Source organism: Cygnus atratus, chromosome 8 (assembly GCF_013377495.2).
Source record: "Cygnus atratus isolate AKBS03 ecotype Queensland, Australia chromosome 8, CAtr_DNAZoo_HiC_assembly, whole genome shotgun sequence".
Lineage (NCBI taxonomy): Eukaryota > Metazoa > Chordata > Aves > Anseriformes > Anatidae > Cygnus > Cygnus atratus.
Genome location: NC_066369.1, coordinates 6,544,511 through 6,567,929, shown reverse-complemented (window position 1 = coordinate 6,567,929; position 23,419 = coordinate 6,544,511). Strand labels below are relative to the sequence as shown.

Sequence of the window (23,419 nt, the reverse complement as noted above, 5' to 3'; positions counted from 1 at the left end):
GATTTGTAGCCAGGTGGTTGGAAAAATTCTGTTCAGGAGCATGTCTAAAGTATATGCACTAGATACGCACTAGTTATAAATAAATAACAAAGAATCTAGAAAATTGAGTGAATTCTTATCTGAGGTCAAATACGGCTTCAGTTAATTTTGCTACCAAGTTCTTCTTATGATCCAATGAAAATACTTTTTTTTTTTTTTTTCTTTCTGGAGTGGTTCAAAAGTACTTTTTGAGGTTAACTTTCTACAGTCTCTTTCACTAAATAGGCATGGGGATATAAATAATATATAATTGTGGAGATATATAATTAAGGGAGAATACTTTTCATTTATTTTAAATAGAAGTATGTGAAATAGTACTGTATGAAAGTTATCTTCCAGAGTCTTAGTAGCAAATTTCTTTCATATATATTTGATTGTGAGTAGCTCTTTTAATTACATGATTACTAATTAAATAAACACTGTATTTTACAGAGTATTCCTAGAATTTTCACTAAATTTTCAATAAGGGAGGCCAAAAAAAGCCATAATCAGAACAAAAACCGTTACATTGATATCCTTCCATGTGAGTATTTGTTAGTTTTTGCATGTTCTATAAATATTTGTTGTCTCAGTGCCTCAAGACAATATAATTATTTTGTTTAAATACTTTAAACAGATGACCATAACCGTGTTGAGCTCTCTCAGATACCAGGAGATCCAGGATCAGACTATATCAATGCAAGTCATATTGATGTGAGTGATTTCTACTTATAAAACCTCATAGGCTCTATTGAAGAAACCCTGTAATCTGCACATTTCGTGTATGAGACACTCTGAGGATTTCCATTTGAGTTTTTTCAGTCTTTGTAATGTATTTGATATTATTGGAGTTTTGCATATTTAGTTGATTTCTAAATTTGCAAATCTTTTTAAAATGTTCGTATTTTCTTTTTAAAAGTTGAATAACGTTGTACATTTTTACAGGGCTTCAAAGAACCAAGAAAATATATTGCTGCACAAGGTAATTTCTAAACTTAAAAGAATCTGTTTTTTTTCATTCAACCACTTAGGAAGTAGTCACAAAGTATTAGTGAATTTAAAGAAAAATTGAAAATCTAACATTTTGAAATTAAACGTGAAAAAAGTTGCCAACGAGATTTGACTTCAGGAATTTTGTGAAGATGAACAAATTGTACTGCACAGTCTGATTCTGTGTAGTTTTATGCAAGGGATTTTCATATTTCACAGATATGTACTAAAGATATATGTATATATATATAACTTTTAAAATGTTTTAGCCTAATGGCTGCAGTCATAAAGAAAGCAAACCTGTGGCTGTTATTTGCATGATCTCTGGTGAGTTTTTCAGACTGCGTAGCTAAACATATCAACAAGGCAGCTTTTGTGTAGCTGTACTCTTTTTGAAAAAATCCCTTAATATATCTCCTGCCAGGCCCCAAGGATGAAACCACAGATGATTTCTGGAGAATGATCTGGGAGCAGAAGGCAACAATTATTGTCATGGTTACTCGCTGTGAGGAAGGAAACAGGGTGAGAAATACCCATCCATCCATCCATCCATCCATCCATTCTTTTGTGGATTCTTTTTGTGGAACAGAACAGGTTGCTGTGCACCTATTGTATAGTATTGTCGCTTTATGTTACAAGTTGAATTCCATGGATATTTGGAATTATTTGGCAGTGATGTCCTAAGTAGTGACCACCTTTTCAGGAGAGGACAAGACCTATGAGAAACTGGAAAACTATACTAAGTTGCTGTCTATTTAAAATCAGACTTCCTTCTAGCTCTCTACTGTCTGCCACTTTGCTGTCATGCTTGCTCACCAGTTAACTTCATGTCTTTGTAGAACAAATGTGCCCAGTACTGGCCATCAATGGAGAACGGCTCTGCAACATACGGGGACATTATTGTGAAGATCAACGAAAGTAAAATGTGTCCAGACTATATAATTCAGAAACTACATATCACAAAGGTAAGTTGACTCAGGAGTGTAAGACTGACTGGAGTTGGAATGTGTATTTGGAGTCTGTAGGTTTTGTTAAAAAATTCTTTTAAAGCATGAGAAGAGTCAGCTGTCATTGGAAGATGCCTGCTGGTTTTCCCCAAGCAATATTTGGTTTAAATAAAGACTTGCCACATGTAGGTGTCATTCGTTACAGAAAATATGAGCTAGACATGCATTTCCCAACTTAAAAATGTATTTTCCCTAGTACTTTGGAATCTACTTTTTAAGAGGACACTTAATATACTAAGTATGGAAAACTTAATATTCTGTGTTTTCATTAGATATTTAGCTTGTTTTTAATCCAGAAATTTATCTGGTTTATATGTATCTCAGCATTGTCTTTTACGAGTAAAATTAATGTGACTCACAGACCACTATTATCTACCTCATAACAGTTGTGCAGTTGTACAGTGTACAAATTCTGGTAATCTCAAGTGCATTTATAAACATAAGCATTTTAAAATTACCATTTGGCTATGTGAAAAGTCACTAAGGCTGGTTAACCCATCTTTTTTATACATCTGAAATCATATTAGTTGCTCTATTTGTAATTGAGAAGAAAATTTGCCATCTAAGGCTAAATGCTCCTCTCATACCCTTTGCAAATATATTCCAGTATGGGGAAGTGGAATATAAATCACAGATCTTCAGCAAAATACTCAAGCAACAGACTCCGCCCATCTTGACCCATGATTACAGCTGGGAATTCCTACTCTGCTGTCTCATTGCATTTCAATAATGCCAAAATTGCAACTTTGTGTGAAGACAGTGAGAATATGATGATGTTAAGAATTAACTGTTAAAGACACTGCTCTGTGACTAAAAAAGTCTAATAGTAGAAGGGAAAGATTGGTGCAGGCTGAGGACTAATATTTTAGAGCTGTCTGCTCTCTGGCTGACATCGTATTAATATAGATAAAACTGAAAATGCTTGTGGAATTTAAGAGTCATCCCTGCCAAGAAATTGGACACTTCTACAGTTCTGGTGCAATAGTGATGTATAATTCCTGAAAGAGTGGTGAATAACTGTATGAACAGCTGTGTCACAGCTGGATACTTCAAGTCTGAGCAAGAATTTGGGGATTAATTACTGGGGAGATACCCATGTAGCCATACTGAATCTTGGCCAGTAAAAAAGCCATAGGAAGTCTTTGTCATTTTGTTTTATAATGATGATTATCAAAATGTGTGTCTTCTCTTTGAATCTAGCAGCAACATATGAAAATAAGACCCAACCCTAGATGTGGTTTAAGCCTTAATCAGGTGACTTAAAAAAGAGAGTCAGTATCATTGAAAATCATAGGTTCTCCTGTACCTTTTTCTATTCTGAGTTAGTTTAATTTTATTTATTTTATTTTTAATCTGTGGTACCCTCAGCAAGGTACTTCTAGGAGACATGAGAGAATTACTAGCCAGTATCCCTTGAAGCAAGCAGAGCTATAAACTAGCCAAGTTATTCATGAATAGAGTGGGGAGACATATTATACTCTGGATCATAAGCTAGCCTGAGAATAAAGTATTTGTAACAACGTTTTGAACCTCCTGCTTGTTCACTGTATAAGTTATTCTGAATTCCTGATTCACAGCTTTCTTGACTGCTACTTTTTTAATTTAAACGGAATATGAAAAATGTTGTAACCTGAGAGACCATTGAGCACCACGTGACAGCACACTATTTGAAATTTCTGCTTCAACATTTGATGACTGTTGTCCTTATTTTTCTTTTGCTTTGTATATCTGCACTTGATTTTAGCTTTGCATATATAGATATGTTAAAAAAACAAAACAATCAAACAGGCAAACAAAAAAACATACTTCTTTTTGTCTAGGGAAGAGAAAGGACAGCTGGTAGAGAAGTCACTCACATTCAGTTCACAAGTTGGCCAGACCACGGAGTTCCCGAGGATCCTCATCTCCTTCTTAAACTCCGACGCAGAGTTAATGCTCTAAGCAACTTTTTTAGTGGCCCAATAGTGGTTCATTGCAGGTAAATCTTAAATATAGATATATATATATATTATGCTAAATGAACATGAAGTGAAACTATTCACAAAAGGGAGCTAGGAAAGTTCAGTAGTTTTGATACTGATCCCAAATTTTGTGATTTGATTACTTAAGAGTGAAATAGCTAGAGAGGCATTGAAAGGTCTGTTTTCTGAAGTCCCTGAAGACTGATTCAAGTCAACTAAACCTGAGGATACGTAGACTTCTGAAAAGCAGCCAGGTAAATGCCACACTGTTCTGGCTATAAGCACCATGTTTGACAATATTGGCCTTATTTTCATTAAAAGATGCTTAAAATCCAAACTTATAATTTTTAGTGTTGCCAATTAATTCACTAGAAGAACTGTTTTGATTTCCTTTCTATCCACTTCTCATGGGTTTTCACTTTCTCTCTCTCACTGACTTCTCCCCTCTCAGGGAGGGACTGGAAGATGCCATTCCCCTTCGATAACCAAATCCTTTTGTGCTTTGCAGTGCTGGTGTTGGGCGCACTGGAACCTATATTGGAATTGATGCAATGCTGGAGGGGCTGGATGCAGAAGGCAGAGTGGATGTTTATGGCTATGTTGTGAAGCTGCGTCGGCAGCGGTGCCTCATGGTTCAAGTAGAGGTATCTTGCTAACATCCTTTCACTTGGAACTCTCTTTCACTAAGTTCTTCATCAGTTTTTCTCAGAAGTGCTCTGCTCAGTCTTGGGTACTCCTACAATTCAGGTGAAATTTTTCATAGAAAATATAGCTCTAAAAATATTAAGAGAGAGAAAAACTTCCAGTACAATTTTTAAATTTTAGAAACTTTAGCTTTTTAAGTTTAGACATTAGAGAAAAAAGACAGCAACATTTTGGATTTGATAAGCCAGCTTCTGGCATACACTTCATAAATACAAGCGAACAAATGTGGACTTATATAATCAAACTTAATGTTCATATTCAAAAATATCTCTGTCTCCTGAGATTTTCAGTTGAGTTGAGAGTACAATAAAAGTCATGGACTGATGGAATGTATGTTTTAAACTTATTTAGATGTTTTTCAGATCAAATTTTTCAAATCTCAGTTGCATGTTTTTTGAAAGATATGATGTTTATTTACAGAATACTTTTCATCCAACACACCGTGCTCCAGAATATTTAATTTGGAAGCCCCTATGATTTTCAATAGTTTAATTTAATGCCTATATAATGTTAATGTTTACTGTTATTACCACTAGTAACATCATATAAGTAGTTGTTTTTTATAATTGTTTTAAAAAGTGCTATGATTTTTTTTGCTCATCAATAACTTCATTTTTAAATCCTTCAAATGGGAAATACCAGTCACAGTACATCCTTATCCATCAAGCGCTAGTGGAATACAATCAATATGGAGAAACAGAGATCAGTCTCTCAGAACTGCATTCCTATCTTAACAATCTGAAAAGAAAAGATCCTCCAAGTGATCCTTCTCTGCTGGAGGCAGAATTTCAGGTAAATAAGCATTGCCTTCTAGTGCACTAACCTGTCACTCCCATTAACATTAAAAAGTGCCTTGCACAATAGCCATGAAAAAGAGGTACCATATAAATAAAATAGATCACTTCTGGGCTATTTTCTTTGGCACAGAAACAATTTCTTTACCTTCATGAAAGAAAACTATCCTGTAAATGACTTAAATTTGATTCTTGCTTTTGATGTTAAAATTTTAAATAAAGTTTAAGGGCATAAAATGATTACTTGTGTCTATGTGCATATTTTCCATGCCATTGTACATGTAGTACAATGTAGCGAGAACAAATTAGTGTGACCAATAGACCAATCTAGTGTGACCAAAATTTATAGAATTATATTAAGAAGTGATGCACTGGGAGATGAAGAAAAGATATGGGTGTCCAGAGGGGACAGTGATCCTAGAAACCATTTTTATTCCAAGCATAATGCCACATTTCTTTCTTTAGAGACTGCCTTCCTATAAAGGCTGGCGGACACAGAACACTGGGAATCGAGAAGAAAATAAAAGCAAAAATAGGAATGCCAATACAATTCCATGTAAGTATTTTCTATGAACCTTTTGTTATTTTATCTATTTGGAAACCTATTAAATTTTGAACAAACAAGGACAGTAAATTACCTTACTGAGATGTATTTGATTAATTAATTTTCTCAATGTTGTAAAATTAGAAACTTCTCTTAGTGTTTTAAAGAAGATTTTTTTTTTTAAACTGTGAATTCTTGGGAGTGTTTATGTTTATTTCAAATAAAGTGGGCTTTATTCTGCAGTCTGTTATTGAAGGACTGGACTTTTTCTGCTTACAGACTCCATTAAAACATCAGAAACCAACTGCCTTTTCCTTTGGTGAAAATGAAGAACTAGAACTTGATGACCCCTAGACAAGCTAGTGAAGGATCACAAGCGCTAGGTTTCAAAGAGCGGGTCACTGTCTTATGTATAGGGTAAAACTTTGCTCAGTACTTGGATGCAACGCATCCCAAAATGTCTGTGGCTCACTTAAAAATTGCATTAGGAGAGAGAAGGAGGTAGTCTGATGGGTGGGAACCTGGAGGAGCCGTTCTCAAATCTAGAGTACCTCAAGGTTGGCTTTTGACATTACCCAGGGTGGAGGAGCCCTTAGCCCTCTTCTGTCAAATCCTTTTTTTTTTTCTGATGCCTTTGGCCTTTCCCCAGTAAAGACACAACTGCCTGGGAACTGGTCTTAGTATGTGTTGCAAGGGTTTTGCAAAATCAGCCACCAGTTCCCTGACTCCCTTCTACTGCTTAGGAAGCCACAAACATACTTGGTACCACAACACCAAGTTCAGAAACTTGCTACAGTTCAGGATCATTGGAAAAACTTGTCTTTGCTCTTCCCCCAGAGCAAAGCAACCAAGCCACAAGGGAAGCCAGGCCACCATGTGTGTGGCCATCTTCATCCAGCAATAAAAAACAGTAGCTGGGATTCCCTGGAGGAAGCAGAATGGTGATGTGGAGACAGCCCCCCTCTAATGCTGTATATAAGCAGCAGTGGCATAACTGTGACACTGTCTCATGCAGATGACTTCAACCGAGTGCCAATCAGGAATGAAGAGGAACAAACTAAGGAGGGTGAACATGATTCAGATGATTCTTCAGATGAAGAAAGTGACTGTGAAGAATCAAGCAAATACATCAATGCTTCCTTCATAACTGTATGTATATAGAGGGTCCACTCTAAGCATCTCACAAGCTTTCAGATAAAGCTTGCCTATGATAACTATATAATAGCTTGAACTCATTCTCTTATTGGCTTCACAAATAGAATAAGTTTACTGGAACAGAGGAGGAAGACCTAATGGTTGATTGGCAAATCCATTTAGAATTTTAATAATCAAAATCTTCTACATTTCACTACTACAAGACAATCTGTATTAATATTTTCTCTGGGAGTGAAATGTGAGTACAGTTATTCAGATATACAGAACTGTACTAGTAAAAATTTGGGCCATCAATTTTTTGGTGTCATATTTACCTCCAAACAGAGCAGTTACCAGTTTCTAATTAGATAATAGATGTTATGGAATTATTAGGTAAATTAGATTTATCTAGATTCTTTAAAGTGTGACACAGTTACAGCAACTACTAAAAGTAAACGTATTTTTGCTTTTGGATAGCTCAGTGTCAACTGACTGATGCACTAAGTCTAGCGTATAGCTTAAACTTCTCATTGGTGAAATTAAACAACTGTGTAGAATTAAATATTTGTTTTAGCTCTGAAAAAATATGCTTTGTAGATAATGGCGGGTCTCACCATAGCATGAGTATATCTTGTTGTCAGTCTGGAAGTAATACTTTGGAAGTGATACTGGGAGTTTAATGTCACTTGGCTGTTACAATTCCTGTAAGATCATTCATTGCCTATTGTGATAGGCATATTTTCCCTATGAACAAATGGATAATTAGTTTACTATTCTTTATATAACAATGAGTTCTGCTGCATGACACTCACATTTCAAATGAATTTAAGGAAAAAAAAATACTTAAAATCTCTTTTATAGGGTTACTGGGGTCCAAAAGCCATGATTGCAACACAGGGACCACTACAGGAAACTATCTCTGACTTCTGGCAGATGGTATTCCAAAGAAAAGTCAAAGTCATTGTTATGCTGACAGAGCTAAAAGAAGGAGATCAGGTGAGGGCGTGATTTTCACACTGATGTATTAAGGGTCCTCTATATAGAAGGAAAACACTGAATTTCATTCTCTTACTCTGTTCCTCCACTTAAGTGTGTTTCATGAGATGAGGAATTTGTATTTCCAATATAATTTTTTTCTATTGTTTACCTCCTTAATTTGCCTTCTAATTAATTTTTGAGGGAAAGTATTGTTTGATGCTATATTTAAAAATACAGAGAAACTCCTACTACTTTGAAGTGAACGTGTTCTGTAAGTGCATGTGGAAGATAAACTAAAAGGAAGTTTGAATGGTAAGCACTGACTTGTACTTTTATCTATTTTAGGAACACTGTGCACAGTACTGGGGAGAAGGCAAACAAACATATGATGGCATAGAAGTTCAAATGACGGATGTCAACTGTTGTCCTAGCTATACGATACGAGCATTTGATGTTACACATCTGAAGGTAAAAGTTTCTTTGCAAATTATGAAAGGAAGTTTTACACTAGTTCTTCTAATTATAAACCTAGCACAAAGAAAGAGGGGAGGGACAGTTCCAAACACACGTACCTCCTGTGCTAAAAAACTGAAGTATTTTTCTCTTCAAGACCAGCAGTTTATCATGATAAATGTTACAAACTGGCTAAAATTTACCACTTAGTGAATTGCTGAGATGGTAGTAGTGGAGTCTCGGGAGGTCAGCTCTCTTTTGTACTGTAAGCAGTGCTTAGACCTCTGCCTAGCTCATATTTGCATGAAGGCAGAACTCATATCACAATATAGTTCCCCAGGAATAAAAGCTTTCTTTTGTAAAATAGTTGCAATGGGTGTTCTACATGTATCTTTAATTTTAGCCTGAACATTAACTATGACTCCACTGCTGTTTTGCAGAGGAAAGAAACACAGAAGGTGTATCAGTATCAGTATCACAGGTGGAGTGGCTTGGATGTTCCAGAAGATCCTAAAGATTTAGTCAGCATGATTCTAAACCTTAAACAAAAAATCCCAACCAGACCAGCCTCTGAGGACAACAGGAACAACCGCAGTGTCCCACTCGTCGTCCACTGCCGGTGGGTCTAAATGCAGCACGCTCTGTAACCTGGCTCTAAGTTCTGGATATACTTAATAACCACAATTTTGTGATACCCACCTTTTCCCACAAGCCCTGCCATGGCTTGTGGAAGACACTCAGCTCTCTGTATAAAATTCCTCAAAATGCTCAGAACTGACCTTTTTGATTATAGTGCTGAAAGGTGAGTGCAATTCTCTTCAGCCCATATGGATGTGGAGGAGGCGGTTAGAGCTGGGTGTTTTTGCCTGGTACATGTATTTTGAGAAGAAATGCTAGCTCAGAGAGTTTTTGTAATGTATTACTAATGAGGACCCAGCAGAGCTTTTAGTTCAACCCAGTGTATAAGCCCACTTTTTTAGGATCATTTCCAGAAATTGCCTTGCATACCGTTTTAAAGAGAAGATAATCCTGATAATGATTGCTGAGATTTTAGGACTGAAACTTCTAATTTCTCTCTTATCTGTTAAGTGTTCAAATGAGTTCCAAATGGAATCTAGATAAACTGTCTTGTGTATGTCCTACAGATATTCTTAATTGTAACAATTTCTGTCCAGTAAAAAATGTTTTGAAAATGTAATTCATTGTATAGACTTTGAATTAAGCTATTGTTTACTGAGAAGTCTTGCTGATTATACATTTTAAAAAGGTGTGTTTTCTTCTAGTGATGGATCGCAGCAGACTGGTGTATTTTGTGCTTTAATGACCCTCTTGGAAAGTGCAGAAACAGAAGAAGTAATAGATGTTTTCCAAGTAGTAAAAGCTCTCCGTCGTACCAGGCTGGGAGTGGTCTCCACCTTTGTAAGTAAATCCTGTGACTTACCAGGACAAATCACAAGATTGCTTATCACAGTCACAAATATCCTTATGATGTTATGCATCGTTTCTGCATAGTGAATACTCATTATAATCAAGACATTCACAGCCACTAATCACTACTTGGGAATTGGCATTACTGGTAAGAATAAAGAAGTCTGTGAGATATCCAGAGCTGTAATGCTATAACACCTAGTGGAAGGTTGCACATTGTACAATTACAAATTGCATAAATTGGTGTTTCTACAGTTGGTGTAGGGGCATGTTTGCACAGCACCCTGGGTTAGGAGGCGAACTTAATTTCACAGGTTATGAGCCATCAACTTTTTTTAAGTCACTCCAGAGAATTTGTGTCTCTGGCATACACTTTTTATTTACTAAAAAAACAAACCAGGTTTGGTTTAAGATAAGATATAAGATAACTCTCCCAGAGTCCTTGTGATAAATGTTGTTTACAATTTAGGTACTCTGAAAAACATATCTGGGGGACTTTGCCTTGTGAACCAAGAGGGTACTGAGTGACTCAACTTGGAGCATCTGACAGAAGCAGCTACAGAGACATTATATACACATGAAATCAGAATAAACCATAGAACCACTATCCTGTACACCAAAAACTGTGGAAGCTGCTTCATATGTGGTCCTCCATGTTCAATTGTGCACTATGTTTCTAAAATTCAAGAAAAGAAAGAATGAATGGGCTTATTTGTGGGCTCTGTGTGTTCCATTCATACTAACCTCTTCTCTTTATTTTTAAGGAACATTACCAATTTCTGTATGACACCATTGCCAGTATCTACCCTGCACAGAATGGACAAATAAAGAAGAACAGCCAGCAGGAAGATAAAGTTGAATTTTGCAATGAAGTAGAAAAAAAAGATCAGGAAACTGATTTGATCACTATTGATCTTACCCCATCAATACCAGAGGAAAATGGGGCTTCTGAAGTTTGTGAGGATTCTAAGGCTGCAGATACTACTAAGGGAACAGAAAGCTCAACAAATGGCCCCACAACTCCAGTTTTAACTTAGATTTTTTTGCTAAAAAATAAACAATGCATTTTCATGTGCAAAAATCTTAACCAAAATAAGAAGTATATGATTTTTTTTCCCCTCTTCATACCTTTTTGAAAGACATCTACTTTTACATAAGATTTTCAAAGTTACAAATTTAACAGAATACTTGAAACTTGTAGAGAGTGACAAAGAACTGTGAAAGTTCATTTTTTGTGTAGATTTGCATTTAATTCTTCCAAAACTTTTCACTGTTTTTATGCTTTTCATTTTAAAAATATGCACAGTGTAATACTATAATACTATGTTCTTACGTTGAGCAGTGGGAAGTGTTTATTTTATTTTTTTCTTCTGTAACAAGGAGGAAAACAACTCAACACAGCAAGACTAGTGTATTGCTAAAACAGGCCTGTCTTCAAAACTATTAGCAAGTACTCTAATTGGTAAGCATATGTTCTATCACTTCAGGAGTGCTGACCAAGCACTGTTTTAATAAGTGGAATTTATGGGACTTTGCCAAACAACTTCAAGAGCTTATTGTTTACATTGTGTGCTAATTCCAAGGGTCAGATTTTCAGTAAATCCTCCCAAATCAATGTGGAATAGAAGTTTTGCATTTTTCTAACTTGCCTCAAGATGTCCTTGTTGCTCCATATATATTCATCTGAGATTTCAATATTAGATTCAAAGCAGAAAGTTTGGAGATTTGAATGATTACAGTTCTGACAGAAAACACGTTCTGTTTATTCTTAGAGCTTGAAATACTGTGTGCTTGCACATTTATTTTGTATGCTTATATCCTGTAATTTAAAGAGACTACTTCCATGAATGCATATGACCTGTTTTCAGAGTAGATGCTTTTCTCCAAACTGTGTAGATTTCAACTAGTACTACGATTTTTTTTTGAAGAGATTTTGTATGTTATAGTTGTGATACTTCTACTGTTTCTCGCTGAATTTTAGCCTACTGTTTTTAAAACAAATAAAAAGATTAATTAATAGTTAACAAGGTGGAAATTGTTCTAACAGTCTGTAAACTGGTCATTTCTTCTAAATGCACAAAATTTTGTGCTGTCCAATATATGGATAAAAAATACAAATTTCAGTAGGAAATTCTTATAATACTGTGTATGAATCCAGGTAAGTGTTATGATTCTCTCATTACAGGTGAACAAAACCATTTTTCTCTTGCTTGAAGTCATTAAAGAAACAGTTACTCAACAGACTTAGTGCCCCTCCACTTATCACTGCATGCTCCTAATTTCTCCTTACAAAACAAAATTGAAAATAGAGAGCTATGTAAAAAACATATATGGTCACAGTTAAAAGATTAATTTAATTTTGCAGCTAATTGAGATCAAATAATTAATTCACAATTATCAGTTTAGTGCTGCACCTTGGTAGTCTTACTTGAGTAAGTGGCAGCAAACACTCACATATATATATATCTGTATATATATATGTATATATAAAATAACTCTTCATACAATCCCAATGTGACAATTGAGGGAGTCTGCCTTAATACGTTTTAGAAGTTCTGATTACTTCTAGGAACTTGCTATGTATACATCAGGGTGCCTTTTTTTTTCCTTTTCTATTGTCATTTGAGTTTCAAAAATCCAAAAGGTGGTGACAGAATCTGTAGAAGAGTGTCATTATGCTGGGAGGCTCTGTATTCATGTGGGTAGTCTGTGGTTGTATTTTTATGTCTCCCAGGAACACAATGAAGCACATCACAGGTGAGGCACAAAGCCCAAGCTAATAATCTGCTAAGAAACTGCTCTGGCTTTGTTAAGGCAAGAACAACATTGTAAGCAGGCCGGATACCTGGCATAGCCTAGAAACTGAGAAACAAACATGCCAAGTAAGATATTGACTTTCTCAAGTAGAGCTAAACTGAAAAAGACTGGTAACCACAGCCTCAAGCTAAGAGTTAGCTGTTGTTCAAAAGTATTTTATAATCTGAAATCCAGGATAGAAAGAGCTAAGCAATGGGTGAGTTAAGCAACAGGTAATCTGGGAGACAAATTCGGTTAATCAAGGCCTAATGTGACCAAAGGGATGGGATTTCTGCCACAATTTACTGGATAGAAACCAGTAGAAAAGTGGAAGAATGATAATGTGTTAGTGGAGTCAGGTGTAGGAAGATGTGGAGAGAGGAAGGGTCTCAGAGCCTTCACAAGGTCTTTCTTGGTCAGGTAACTACAGCTGGGGATGAACCTTGTGTTTTTTCTCTTTAGTTTATATTTTTATAAATTTCTTGCACTCTGTAATGAAAGGTAGTAATATTAATATCTTTTGCAGAGAGAGTATGTTATGAATACCAGCCATATCATGATTCTTGAGATGAATGTTATGCAACATAAAAATGTCCAGCCCACTGAGCATGGGACTGGTCCAGGCTGCGGTGGTCAGAAAAATGTAAGGCTTCAGAAGAAGAATGGGACCCAGTACATCATAAACGTACAGCAAGGTATAAATGAAAAGTTTTATACAAAAGTTTTATTAGTTGATCTTTCTTTTCAATGCAAATGAAAGGAAGATGACAACTGCAAAATTATTAAAGAAATTTAATTTAAAATATCTCCTTGCTAGGGACAAAAAGGAATTCTACAGCAATACAGTAAGTTACTGTAAATAAGTCTTATTGTTTTTTTCAACCTTAGTGAAAAATGGGGGTTTATTAAATAGCTGTGTCCTCAGACTCAGAATTTTCAGCATCAGCAATACATTGAATCTGAAATTTGTGAAATTAAAATAATAAACCTTTTTCAAAGGAACAGGCATATAACCATTTACAGCCAGGTTATCTTTTGAATCCAAAAGTGTGACTGCACAACACAGAGGCAAAAAAGAAACAGGAAATTTACTTTGGACCAATTTTAGCACTCAGTATCACAGTTTTGGTTTTGGAGGGCAAACCTCATGCTAGCCTGACCTTGCCTGACAGTTAGCTGAGATCCCGACCACGCAGAACGTGCCCACAGCAGTGCTCCCTACAGTCCCTTGGTGGCCCTGCTGCATTTTCTCAGTTTACCCGCCAGGCTGTGCTGAAATTCTTCAAACACCTCTGTTCAGAGCTCTGCGCTGTGTTCAGCTTGCTCCATTTCAGTAGCATGGAGCCATTTGAGGTAATGAAGATGGCATTTGTTTATACAAATGCATAGATTGTGTCTGTGTAAGACAAAGCTCTGGTTTGGAGTGCGTGTTGTAGCTGAACCCTCCATACTTAGCCTTGATAGTTTGGTTGTGAACATCATTCGTTGCTGTATCAGTGAGATTACATTCCCAACTTAGAACTGATGATTTTTCAGAAGCTTCTTGGACTGAAAAAGAAAAGAAAAGAAAAAATGGAATGTAGTGTGCCCGTGATAACTTTTTTTGTAAGGCAATACAGCATGGCGTCAATATTGGATTGTGGGGCTGATGAACTTTATAATAGTGGTTCTCAAAAATGACTTTGCAAAAAATAAACTACAGGTGAGGTACAGTAGACTGCATACATACAGAATAAATCAGTGGTGGCATCACAGTCTACCAAGAAATCATTTGTCATCTCTCCTCTCTCCTTCTGTTGAAATAGAAGTCATCGCTCATATTCTTCAACTTCAGAGAAATATGGTAAAAAAAAATATAAAAGGATAATAGTAAGTCTTCACTCAAAAATGAAGTTCTTGCCAAATGCAGAAATTTGGCAAGTGTCAGTTTTGAAATTTAAAAAAAGAAAAAAGTGAATCATTTTTCAGCCTATTTTACTTATGTTAATGTCATTTTGAGAACAACCATATCTTGTTATAATTTTGGCACTGAATTATTTGTCTTTCATGAAATATTTAAATGTTATATTTTAATGTTATATCATTTTGTCGTTGAAACCACTTCAGGACTACAACAGTTCAGCATCTTTAAAAGTGTTTCCTTTGTCTATGCTGATTTTTAATATAATTCCTATTCAGCAGTAAAATGAAATTCTGACTTTATGTATTGATTTAGCATAAATAAAATTCCCACAGAACAGAAATTCAATTTCTTAAATGGCATTAAAAAATTATTCCATAAGGAGTTCTGTCTCGTTCCCAAGAGAGCAAGCTATTTCCACTACCAAATCATGCCTTGACCCTTCTCCAACCACAATGGAAACACTTTTTCTGTGGACATGCCAGGCAGGCAAAGTTTGCAGCCCCCTTTCCAGCAGACAGCCCCATTCTTGTCTCCTCAGTCCAATTAGTCAGTCTCTGCCTTTTCCTTTGGTAGCTCTTGCTCGAGTTACTGAATGGTGGCCTCTTCCTACCTGAATACTGAATATCAAATGTATAGGTTTTCTCATTCTTTGGAATATTCAATATTTCATTGATGTGAAGAGATGTCTGTTTTCTGCCACAGCCTTTCTATCCCATCTCCATCCACATCTCTGTCCTCCCTGCTCCTTTCTGGCACGGATGTCAGCAGTGCAAGGTGCCAGGGAGCATCAAGAGCTGGCTGCCCTGCCAGGGAAGCAGAGCCTGGATCAAGGGTGAAGCAAGGCAGACAGGGAAGGGATTGCATCAAAGGCACAGTTCCACAGTGAGCAGAGCAGGGCTGGTGACAGGAACCAGCATCAGACAGTGAACCACTGCTCACCATGCAAGTGCAAAGCAACGAAGCAGCTGTGAGGCCAAGGAGACGTGGGTGATTCAGGATCAGCCATGAGCATGGCCAGGTACAGGCAGCCCTTAAGGCACAGCAAGTCTAGGCAGTGCTCCTTGCCTGTGGCACCTTAATGCCACAGGCTTCCTGGCTTGTGTTAAGAAAGAAGCTTATGTTACATCTCTTCTAAAGGTCTTACGCTGCTTTGGAATCACTGACTGTATGAAGTTCATATGCCACTTGGAAAGATGTTACAGAGGTTGATTACTTGTCATAGCATGCCATTTGTTGGGGCCTGTGGCTCAGCCTCTGATACCAACCTGCAATTGGTAAGGTAGGAGATGTCAGCACAGCTGTCATATCATGGTGCAAGATTCCATGGGCTCTGCTTTAGCATTTCTGAAGATTGCCGAGATTTTAGATCTTTCATTTTTAGCTGACAGGACAACCGCTGACCCCTGTAAAACCAATAATGCCGGCCAAGTGCTGACCGAATATTTAGACTAAAACTTGAGTCTTTATTAATATTAAGTTTATGACTATCTATGTAGAATTTAAAGTTGAGTTAAGCGTATAGATATGTGAGAAAAACAAGTTAGCTGAATTCATTGACTTACAGATAGGAGGTTCATACATTTTCATTCAACACCCATTTCTACTCTGTGTGCTACATCTGCACCTCTGCATCCCAAGTGAATACCAGCTGAGATTTTATTGTGAAAGATCATCTTAGAACAGGTACGAAAGAAATAGCTGCAAACTAGACATCTTGTTCTCAACTTTTCCATCCAGCAGGAATAGTTTTCTGACAGTGTTTTGTGAGAGTCACAGTTTCAAGAGTGCTATTTTTGATTTTCCAGCTCAGTACTCCTTGAAGTCATGGGTTTTACACTGCTACACAGAAATGTATTAACAATCCCCACATCTCCTTTTCTGGTCTCTCTCCATAGCCTTCCAGTAGGCTTCTTTTCATAGCAAGAAGCTTCACTAAGTTAAAGCAGTACAGGCACGAAGCCAGCAGTGGTGCTTGCTGCATGGCAGGAGGCTTCTAGCAGGAGGCACTGTTGGAGAAGGAGTAAGGAAGCTTGAACTGAGATGGCCTCACACTTCCATGCTTTTTATGTAAAGAAATACTCAGGAGTCATCAAATGAGTGTTATTCAATAGCCATTTCAATCTCTTCTCCCTTTTCTCCTTCAAAGCTTTTGGATAGAGCAGATGGGTATGTTTTCCCTTATATTTATGGAATTTTCTCTTGCTTTGGTTCCTTTCTATATTGCCTTTTTTTTTTTTTTTTTTCAAATTGCAGCTAGCACTCTATTACTCAGCTTCAAGCTTTTGCCTGTAGCTAAAAATATAAATAAATCAAGAGTTTGTTTAGTTTAATTCCTGGTGCTGCGATTTTTTTCATCCCAACTGTCATTATGAATTAGTCATTTCTTTGCTCAAAACCATCAAGTACAACAGCATCCAAGGTAAATACTTCAATAAATCAAGTCTGATAAATTAAATAGTTATAACTTCAAAAATCTAAGATAAATAGGAAGAGGGAGAATATTTTTATAAGGTTTATTCAGGTTTCCTTGGCAAGAGCTTGAGCTACAGTAGACATCCCAGCCAACACATTCCCCTGCAACCTGACACTCTTGGCTGAGAGACATCACAAACACAAACGAGTGACCCTGTGATGGTAACTGCTCTGAACAGCTACAACTGTGTGCTGATGGCTCCTCTGAAATGATTCACAGCCAGTGCTCACATATAAAGTGCTGTTAGAAGGTAGCATGAGTAACCCAGCCCAGAAGCTAGAACAGGATATATCTCCACATTAGGGAAGTGGGCTGTATGCAAGAAATAAATGCAGGTGTCCGGCTGTTCTGCTGGACTTCTACATGGGAAAAAGGCATACCAGATTTAGTGCAAAGAATTTTTAGCCAATTATATCATTTTATAGCAGCATTTAAGGGAAAAAAAATGCTAATCATACCAATCACTAGACACTAATCATGTCTACAGCAAAGTAATAAAATCATGTGGTAGGAAGGAACTTGTTCACTCCCATTGCTCTCTGGTACTGTTTCCCTGCTTTCCTGTAAATCCAAAGCACACACACTCTGTAAGGCTGCTCCGTGATGGTCACAGAATCACAAAATGTTAGGAATTGGAAGGGACCTCGAAAGATCAAATGTCAAATGATCAAGTCAGTTTCCGCAAAGAGGACTAATATGCAGGGACAGCAGTACATGTTGTAACAAATATCTGAGCAGCCATTGTTTATCAAAGACTAAGAAGAGTGGAAAGTAATATTAAAGAAGAAAAGAGCAAAAATTCCTATGGTGATTACTTTGAGGTAAAGGAAGAACCCCAGTGTGTCAGGGTTCAGACAGAAGGAGAGATCTGGAAACTGGGGATTTTTTTATTTTTTATTTTTTTCATGTAGGGACTGCCCAGAGTGGGGATTCTGTGACAGTAAGGACATGGTCTTAGTCCTCTGTTAAAGAGCATTTCTGATGACGTTAACCAGACTTTGGAGGGCAGCTGTTATGAAGCACAGCTCAAGAAACTGCTGCCTCAAGGCCCTGAAGCAGCCTTTTTACTTTTATGTCTTGGCTACTGAATAGTCTGCCCTTTGGCATCTCTTACATAAGCCGAGAGCTTTTTAAGCCCAATGCATTTCACATTCTCTAGAAAAAAAATAATTAAAAATTGACCCAACAGGATAATGCGTAAGCAATTCCCTGAGTTATAGCCCTCCCTCATTTTTCCCAGTGTGGGTTTTTGCTCCACAAAGCACATTATGAGCATGGGGGAAGCAATTCCATGGATGAACTGCTTTTGCAACATTGCTTAAAAGTGTCCAGTGACGTCAATATGATCACACCATTCTTCCGAGCCAGGACTCTGTCCTGTATCAACGAAAATTAGTGGGATTTTTCCCAGTGATTTTGCTGTGTAGTATGTTGGGGTTTAAATAAGAGAAGCAAGTATGAATAGGCTACATTCAATATCTATTTTTTGTCCTTCTGTACCAGAGATACTGACATTCACAAATATTGCCTCTATGCAGAAAGTTTCCCTCCTGTAATAAGCTCTTTCTTCTCTCCCCAAAGCAAGGGAGAACAGAGGTCATCTACATAAAAATGTGCATTTGGCACACTACTGTGCCTTGAAACAATTCAGTTTTTGGATTCTGTTGCCCTGTAAGTGAAGAACAACACAGGGTATGTTTGTGGTGGACTCGTAGATTTAACTTTCATATTCTGCTTCTTTAAGAAAAAAAAGGCACAAATAATTGGTTTCAAGTTTTACCTGGAGCCCACTGTTGAATTGGCCCCCAGCCAACAACAGTCTAAGAATATGCCTTCCTGCTAATTTGGCTCAGTGATAAGATCCCTGCCAGCAGTATATAGCAGGGAAACTGTATGTGGTTAGCCTTGATTCCTTGGCAAACAGGCACAGAATTTGAACAGCAAGTGGGAAATTCCTATTGACCTGGTTATAGTGTTTTTCAGAATCTAACACCTGTTTCTTTTTCAAATCCTCTCTTCCTTTGCATAAGGTTTTTGTATGTGTGTCTGTGTGTAAAAGATCAAAGCAAGAGGCAACATGAATTTGCCGTTAGAAGTGGCTTCTTTTACATCAAGATTCAGTCCAGCATATTAAAAATCAACATCTAGTTAAAACCAACCAACCAACCGTCATCACAGATACAATTTCTGCTACCTCCTGGTTTATTTTTGGATAGGGGCAATTACAGGAACATAGTTGGAGGACAAACAAGTACCTGTTACAATTTCAGAGTTAAGCAACAGAGAAGTATAATTAAATGTGCTGTTCTGATGGGCTTGAAACCCATTTGCAATCAAGCAAACGATTGGGCTTTTCAGCGGATTTGGCACTCCCCTCAGAAGAGGTCCGGTGCTGGGACAGCAGCCATGTTTCACTTCCCCTCCTGACTGAGATGCATTGATGGAGATACGTGGGAGTTTACACAGTGTCCTTTTGCAGCAGACTTTGCTCTGACCTGGATTAATCTCCCACTTTTGAGAGCGCTAAATGTCACCAACATTTACACCCCGAACAAAAACTAACCAAACCTTATTGATAAAGCGAATAGGATTTTATTATTATTATTACTATTTTTTCTGCATAAATGAAGTCTTATTTAATCTTTGTTGCCTTGGATGAGGAGAACATGGTGCTAGGAGCCAAACCTTTCACAGCTTCCTAGACATACCTGAAATTAACTCTTCAAGAGGAAAATGAAAATTATGAGTCCACAGCAGTTTGCAGTTTCTTTTTATGCCCTGTATAACTAGGGCAAAACTGTCAAAAGCTTGAATGTTAGCACGAGTCTATATATGATGTATGTTCACTGCAATGCTGGTATCTGAAGGCTTCATACAGGCGAGCACAGCATAGGAGCTCCTCTCCAATGCTGAGCCAGTGAGCTCAGAGCCACAAATCAGATGCAGCCTAGCAATGTTATTCCAGCACTCTCATCAGAATTAATTAGCCTGGCTGAGAGGCAGGACAGATTTGTCTGAGGAGACTGCAAAGACAGAGCAGCTATGGTGCTTAGTACCTGAGTGAGTGAGTTTGGAGCAACACGGAAGTGCTGTCAGTGCTGAGAAAATCATGCTGACTTAAATATGTGTCAGATCACACTGTTCATTAGATCAGTTGTCTCAAAGACACATGCACAATATTATAACTAAAATAAACATTTTTGCTCCTGTGCTTTCCCTTTTTTGGTACAGTTTCAAGAGAAGCAAGAGTCTGATTTCTTGAAAGAAATGAAATCACCTTTGAAATCAGCAAAAAAAGATTAAATTGTAGCAAAATAGTTCCCTCTCCCATCTCTTACATTTCCCATCTCCTACCTCAGATGCTGCAGTAGTTTGGCAGAATGAGCACAGAATAGGAATTAGGACTTTCAGAGCTATCTATTAAATTTGCATGTCCATTTCACTTCAGTTAATGGAATCAAAATCCAGGACTGATGATGAAAACCAGGAATCTCTGGAGAAACACAAGGTATATAGAAGATTTAGGTAGCTCAGAAAGTAGCAGTTGATGTCCACATTTATGTCCAAATCCATTTTGAATATAAGTGAAAATAATTCAGAAGAACTTAAGCAAGACTAATTAAACTTCAGAAGAGCTTATCTAGGCATATGTTTTTTCTTCTGCATCCTTGCTGTTTTTGAATGCTGAACTCAGTCTAGAGCGCAAAATCAAGCTTGAGAAGAAATTACTAGGAGATGTTCTGTGGCTTGTTGCGCAGAATGTCAGACTAGAAAAATCTCAGTGTTCCTGTCTCCAGAAGCACCAAAGCTAGATTTCATTTCTGATACAAAGATGGTCCTTTTACTTTCCAATTAGCAGTCTTTATTAGCATACGCTTTATCATGAAACAGAATCATACCTTGTTCTAGCTGTCTGAATTGTTTTTCTCTCCTGATGTTCAGGAGCATCCATTAAACCTTAATAATTGCAACTCTATGCAAAAAAATAAGTAATATATATATAAAAATTAAATATTTTTAACAGAAGCAACACTAATGAGAAAACGTGTTAACAGGAGCACTGATTCATATCATTAATGCAGGCAGGCAGGAACTGTAGAGAGTGAAAGAGCTGTTGCAACATGCTTTTCTTGAGAGCACACCTAAATTAAGAGGCTGTTGGAGACATATTTCATAGTGTTGGCAACCCAGGTGTAGCAAATTTCCAAGAAGACTATTAGTGAGTACTTACAGCTAAGAAAGCACTTCTAATTTCTTGATGAATATGGAGTCTTAAGCATCAAGAGGAACAGGTGACTGTGAACAGAAGTGAAGGTCAGTTGGGATAGATGTGCAAAGTAATGCCCTTTGGCAGAGAAAACACAGATGACCTCCATACACGATGAGATTCAAATCAACTGTTCTGGTTTACAAAAAAGAATCAGGACAGGAGGGAATGGAAAGATCACTTCCTACTCTCCTAGCGCAGAATTGTTTTGCTTTCAATGCCACATTTTTTGTCTTAGACAAGGAATCTTGGATCTGGTTTGGCATGGTGATTCCTATCCTTCTGTATTTTATTTTCTTTTAATATATTTCAGAATAACATTAATTGCACTGGGGAAAAAACCAACACACACACTCACTCCAATTCTTTTTATTTTCTGAGTGCTATACTGTTCTTCATTTATAGATCAGTTTCTTATTGTAATGGAAACAAAGAAATGCTCGGATTCTCTTTCCTGAATGTGATTGATCACTGCCTGAAAAGATTACTTTATTTCACTGGGGTTGTTTTACAGAACAGAAGCAGAAATTAACTATGACTTCCAAGAATTTTTATCACCTGTATTACCCTGTTCCTTTAAGATAGTGGCCAATAATCTGCAATGGTAAAAACACATGACATAAAGTAGACTATATCATTGTGCATTTTTTGATATATATTAGGTATCTTGCTATTAAAACATTAATCTATATTACATTTTATTGCATCTAAAGATGAGAGATTCATGCTATTGATTTTGAAAAACATTTTATTGCACATTAAAGATGTATTAATGCTGGTAATTATAAAGTGCTGAGCAGTTCACAAAACAAGGCATGAAGACCAATGAAAATTGGGATGCTCAGACCTCAGAAATGGAATGTCCCCAGATCACATCTGAAATGCATAGGTTGCTTTTTCCAGAAAACACTGTAAATCACTGGTGCTGCTTCCAGAACTCTAGCCATGCAGGCAGATCATGCAAGATACCTCCATGTTACTCAGGCTTCAACACTGTTTTCTGTTGTTTTGTTTTTTACAACTATTAGGTACTCCACACTTATGTAATTCTGCAAGTTTTATTGATTAACGAATCTGATTTATAGTGTTAATTAAAATTCTGTCTGGGAACACTTTGGAAATGCATGTTATTTAGACCCTGTGTGGAAAACCTCTGAAGGACAAGGGATTGTTCGTTCCCATGACTTTTCCACCTGTCTTTCACATGATGGCTTGCAACGTGCAGTGAATTTCAGTAAGTAGTTGAGCTATGCTTGGAATCTGTATCTGTGGTGTCTGGTGGAGATGGCACCAGAAATTAAATTACAACCTACTATGTGTCTCTGATCACTTAAAAAGAATTTGCCGGTGTTGTCTCAGCTGGATAGACAGCAGAGTCCTAGTTAACCCTCTAATATATTTTCTATATAGGGCTTCTCATAAGTGATGATTTCTGGTGTCCATCCAGGGCTTGCAGAATCTCATGCTCCCATGGTTACTCTTTTAGGAGATGTATGCACAAGTCTGAATATGACAGAATAACCTTATTTTCAGTGTCAAAGTAGAAGCCTAGCATAACATTTTACACTGTGTCTGTCCTGACCCTCTAACAGCATCTTTCTTCAGACTAAATACCTTTGCTGTTTGCAGTGGTTTGAGCTTGAACCGCTGTCAGGCACAATGGGAATAACCAGCTGGAAAAGGAATGAAAAGACAAGCAGAGCTTGTAATAGCCGCCGAGTGACCTCTGAAGCAACCCAGAATGGAGGAGAGCCCTCACCTGCCTGTGAGCAAAGAAGACAAAGTACGTGGCCTTAGGCTAAAGTAAAAGATTTTGGCTTTTGCCAGGAAATTTGTATCACTTGCTGATCTGTGTTATGTTTGTTGACTGTTTGCCCTAGTACCTTAGCTCCAGTATTTTTCCCTCACAAAGAGGTGCTCTGAGGCATCTGTGCCAGCCTCTGCTGCAGGCACAGGCCATCTAAGAGA

General features: G+C 37.3%; 1 protein-coding gene across 1 annotated transcript in view; it reads left to right on the top strand.

Moving 5' to 3' along the window:
• Positions 1-11,049, top strand: part of PTPRC (protein tyrosine phosphatase receptor type C) — a 61,571-nt gene extending 50,522 nt beyond the window's left edge. Inside the window, exons 17-31 of the mRNA XM_050712242.1 lie at positions 472-562; positions 656-732; positions 964-1,000; positions 1,433-1,530; positions 1,848-1,973; positions 3,836-3,993; positions 4,485-4,620; positions 5,324-5,473; positions 5,941-6,031; positions 7,035-7,168; positions 8,015-8,149; positions 8,477-8,599; positions 9,025-9,203; positions 9,868-10,003; positions 10,777-11,049. Of these exons, the coding sequence (XP_050568199.1) occupies positions 472-562; positions 656-732; positions 964-1,000; positions 1,433-1,530; positions 1,848-1,973; positions 3,836-3,993; positions 4,485-4,620; positions 5,324-5,473; positions 5,941-6,031; positions 7,035-7,168; positions 8,015-8,149; positions 8,477-8,599; positions 9,025-9,203; positions 9,868-10,003; positions 10,777-11,049 (1,944 nt within the window). The remainder of the gene's footprint in view (positions 1-471; positions 563-655; positions 733-963; positions 1,001-1,432; positions 1,531-1,847; positions 1,974-3,835; positions 3,994-4,484; positions 4,621-5,323; positions 5,474-5,940; positions 6,032-7,034; positions 7,169-8,014; positions 8,150-8,476; positions 8,600-9,024; positions 9,204-9,867; positions 10,004-10,776) is intronic.
• The last annotated feature ends 12,370 nt before the right edge of the window (positions 11,050-23,419 follow it).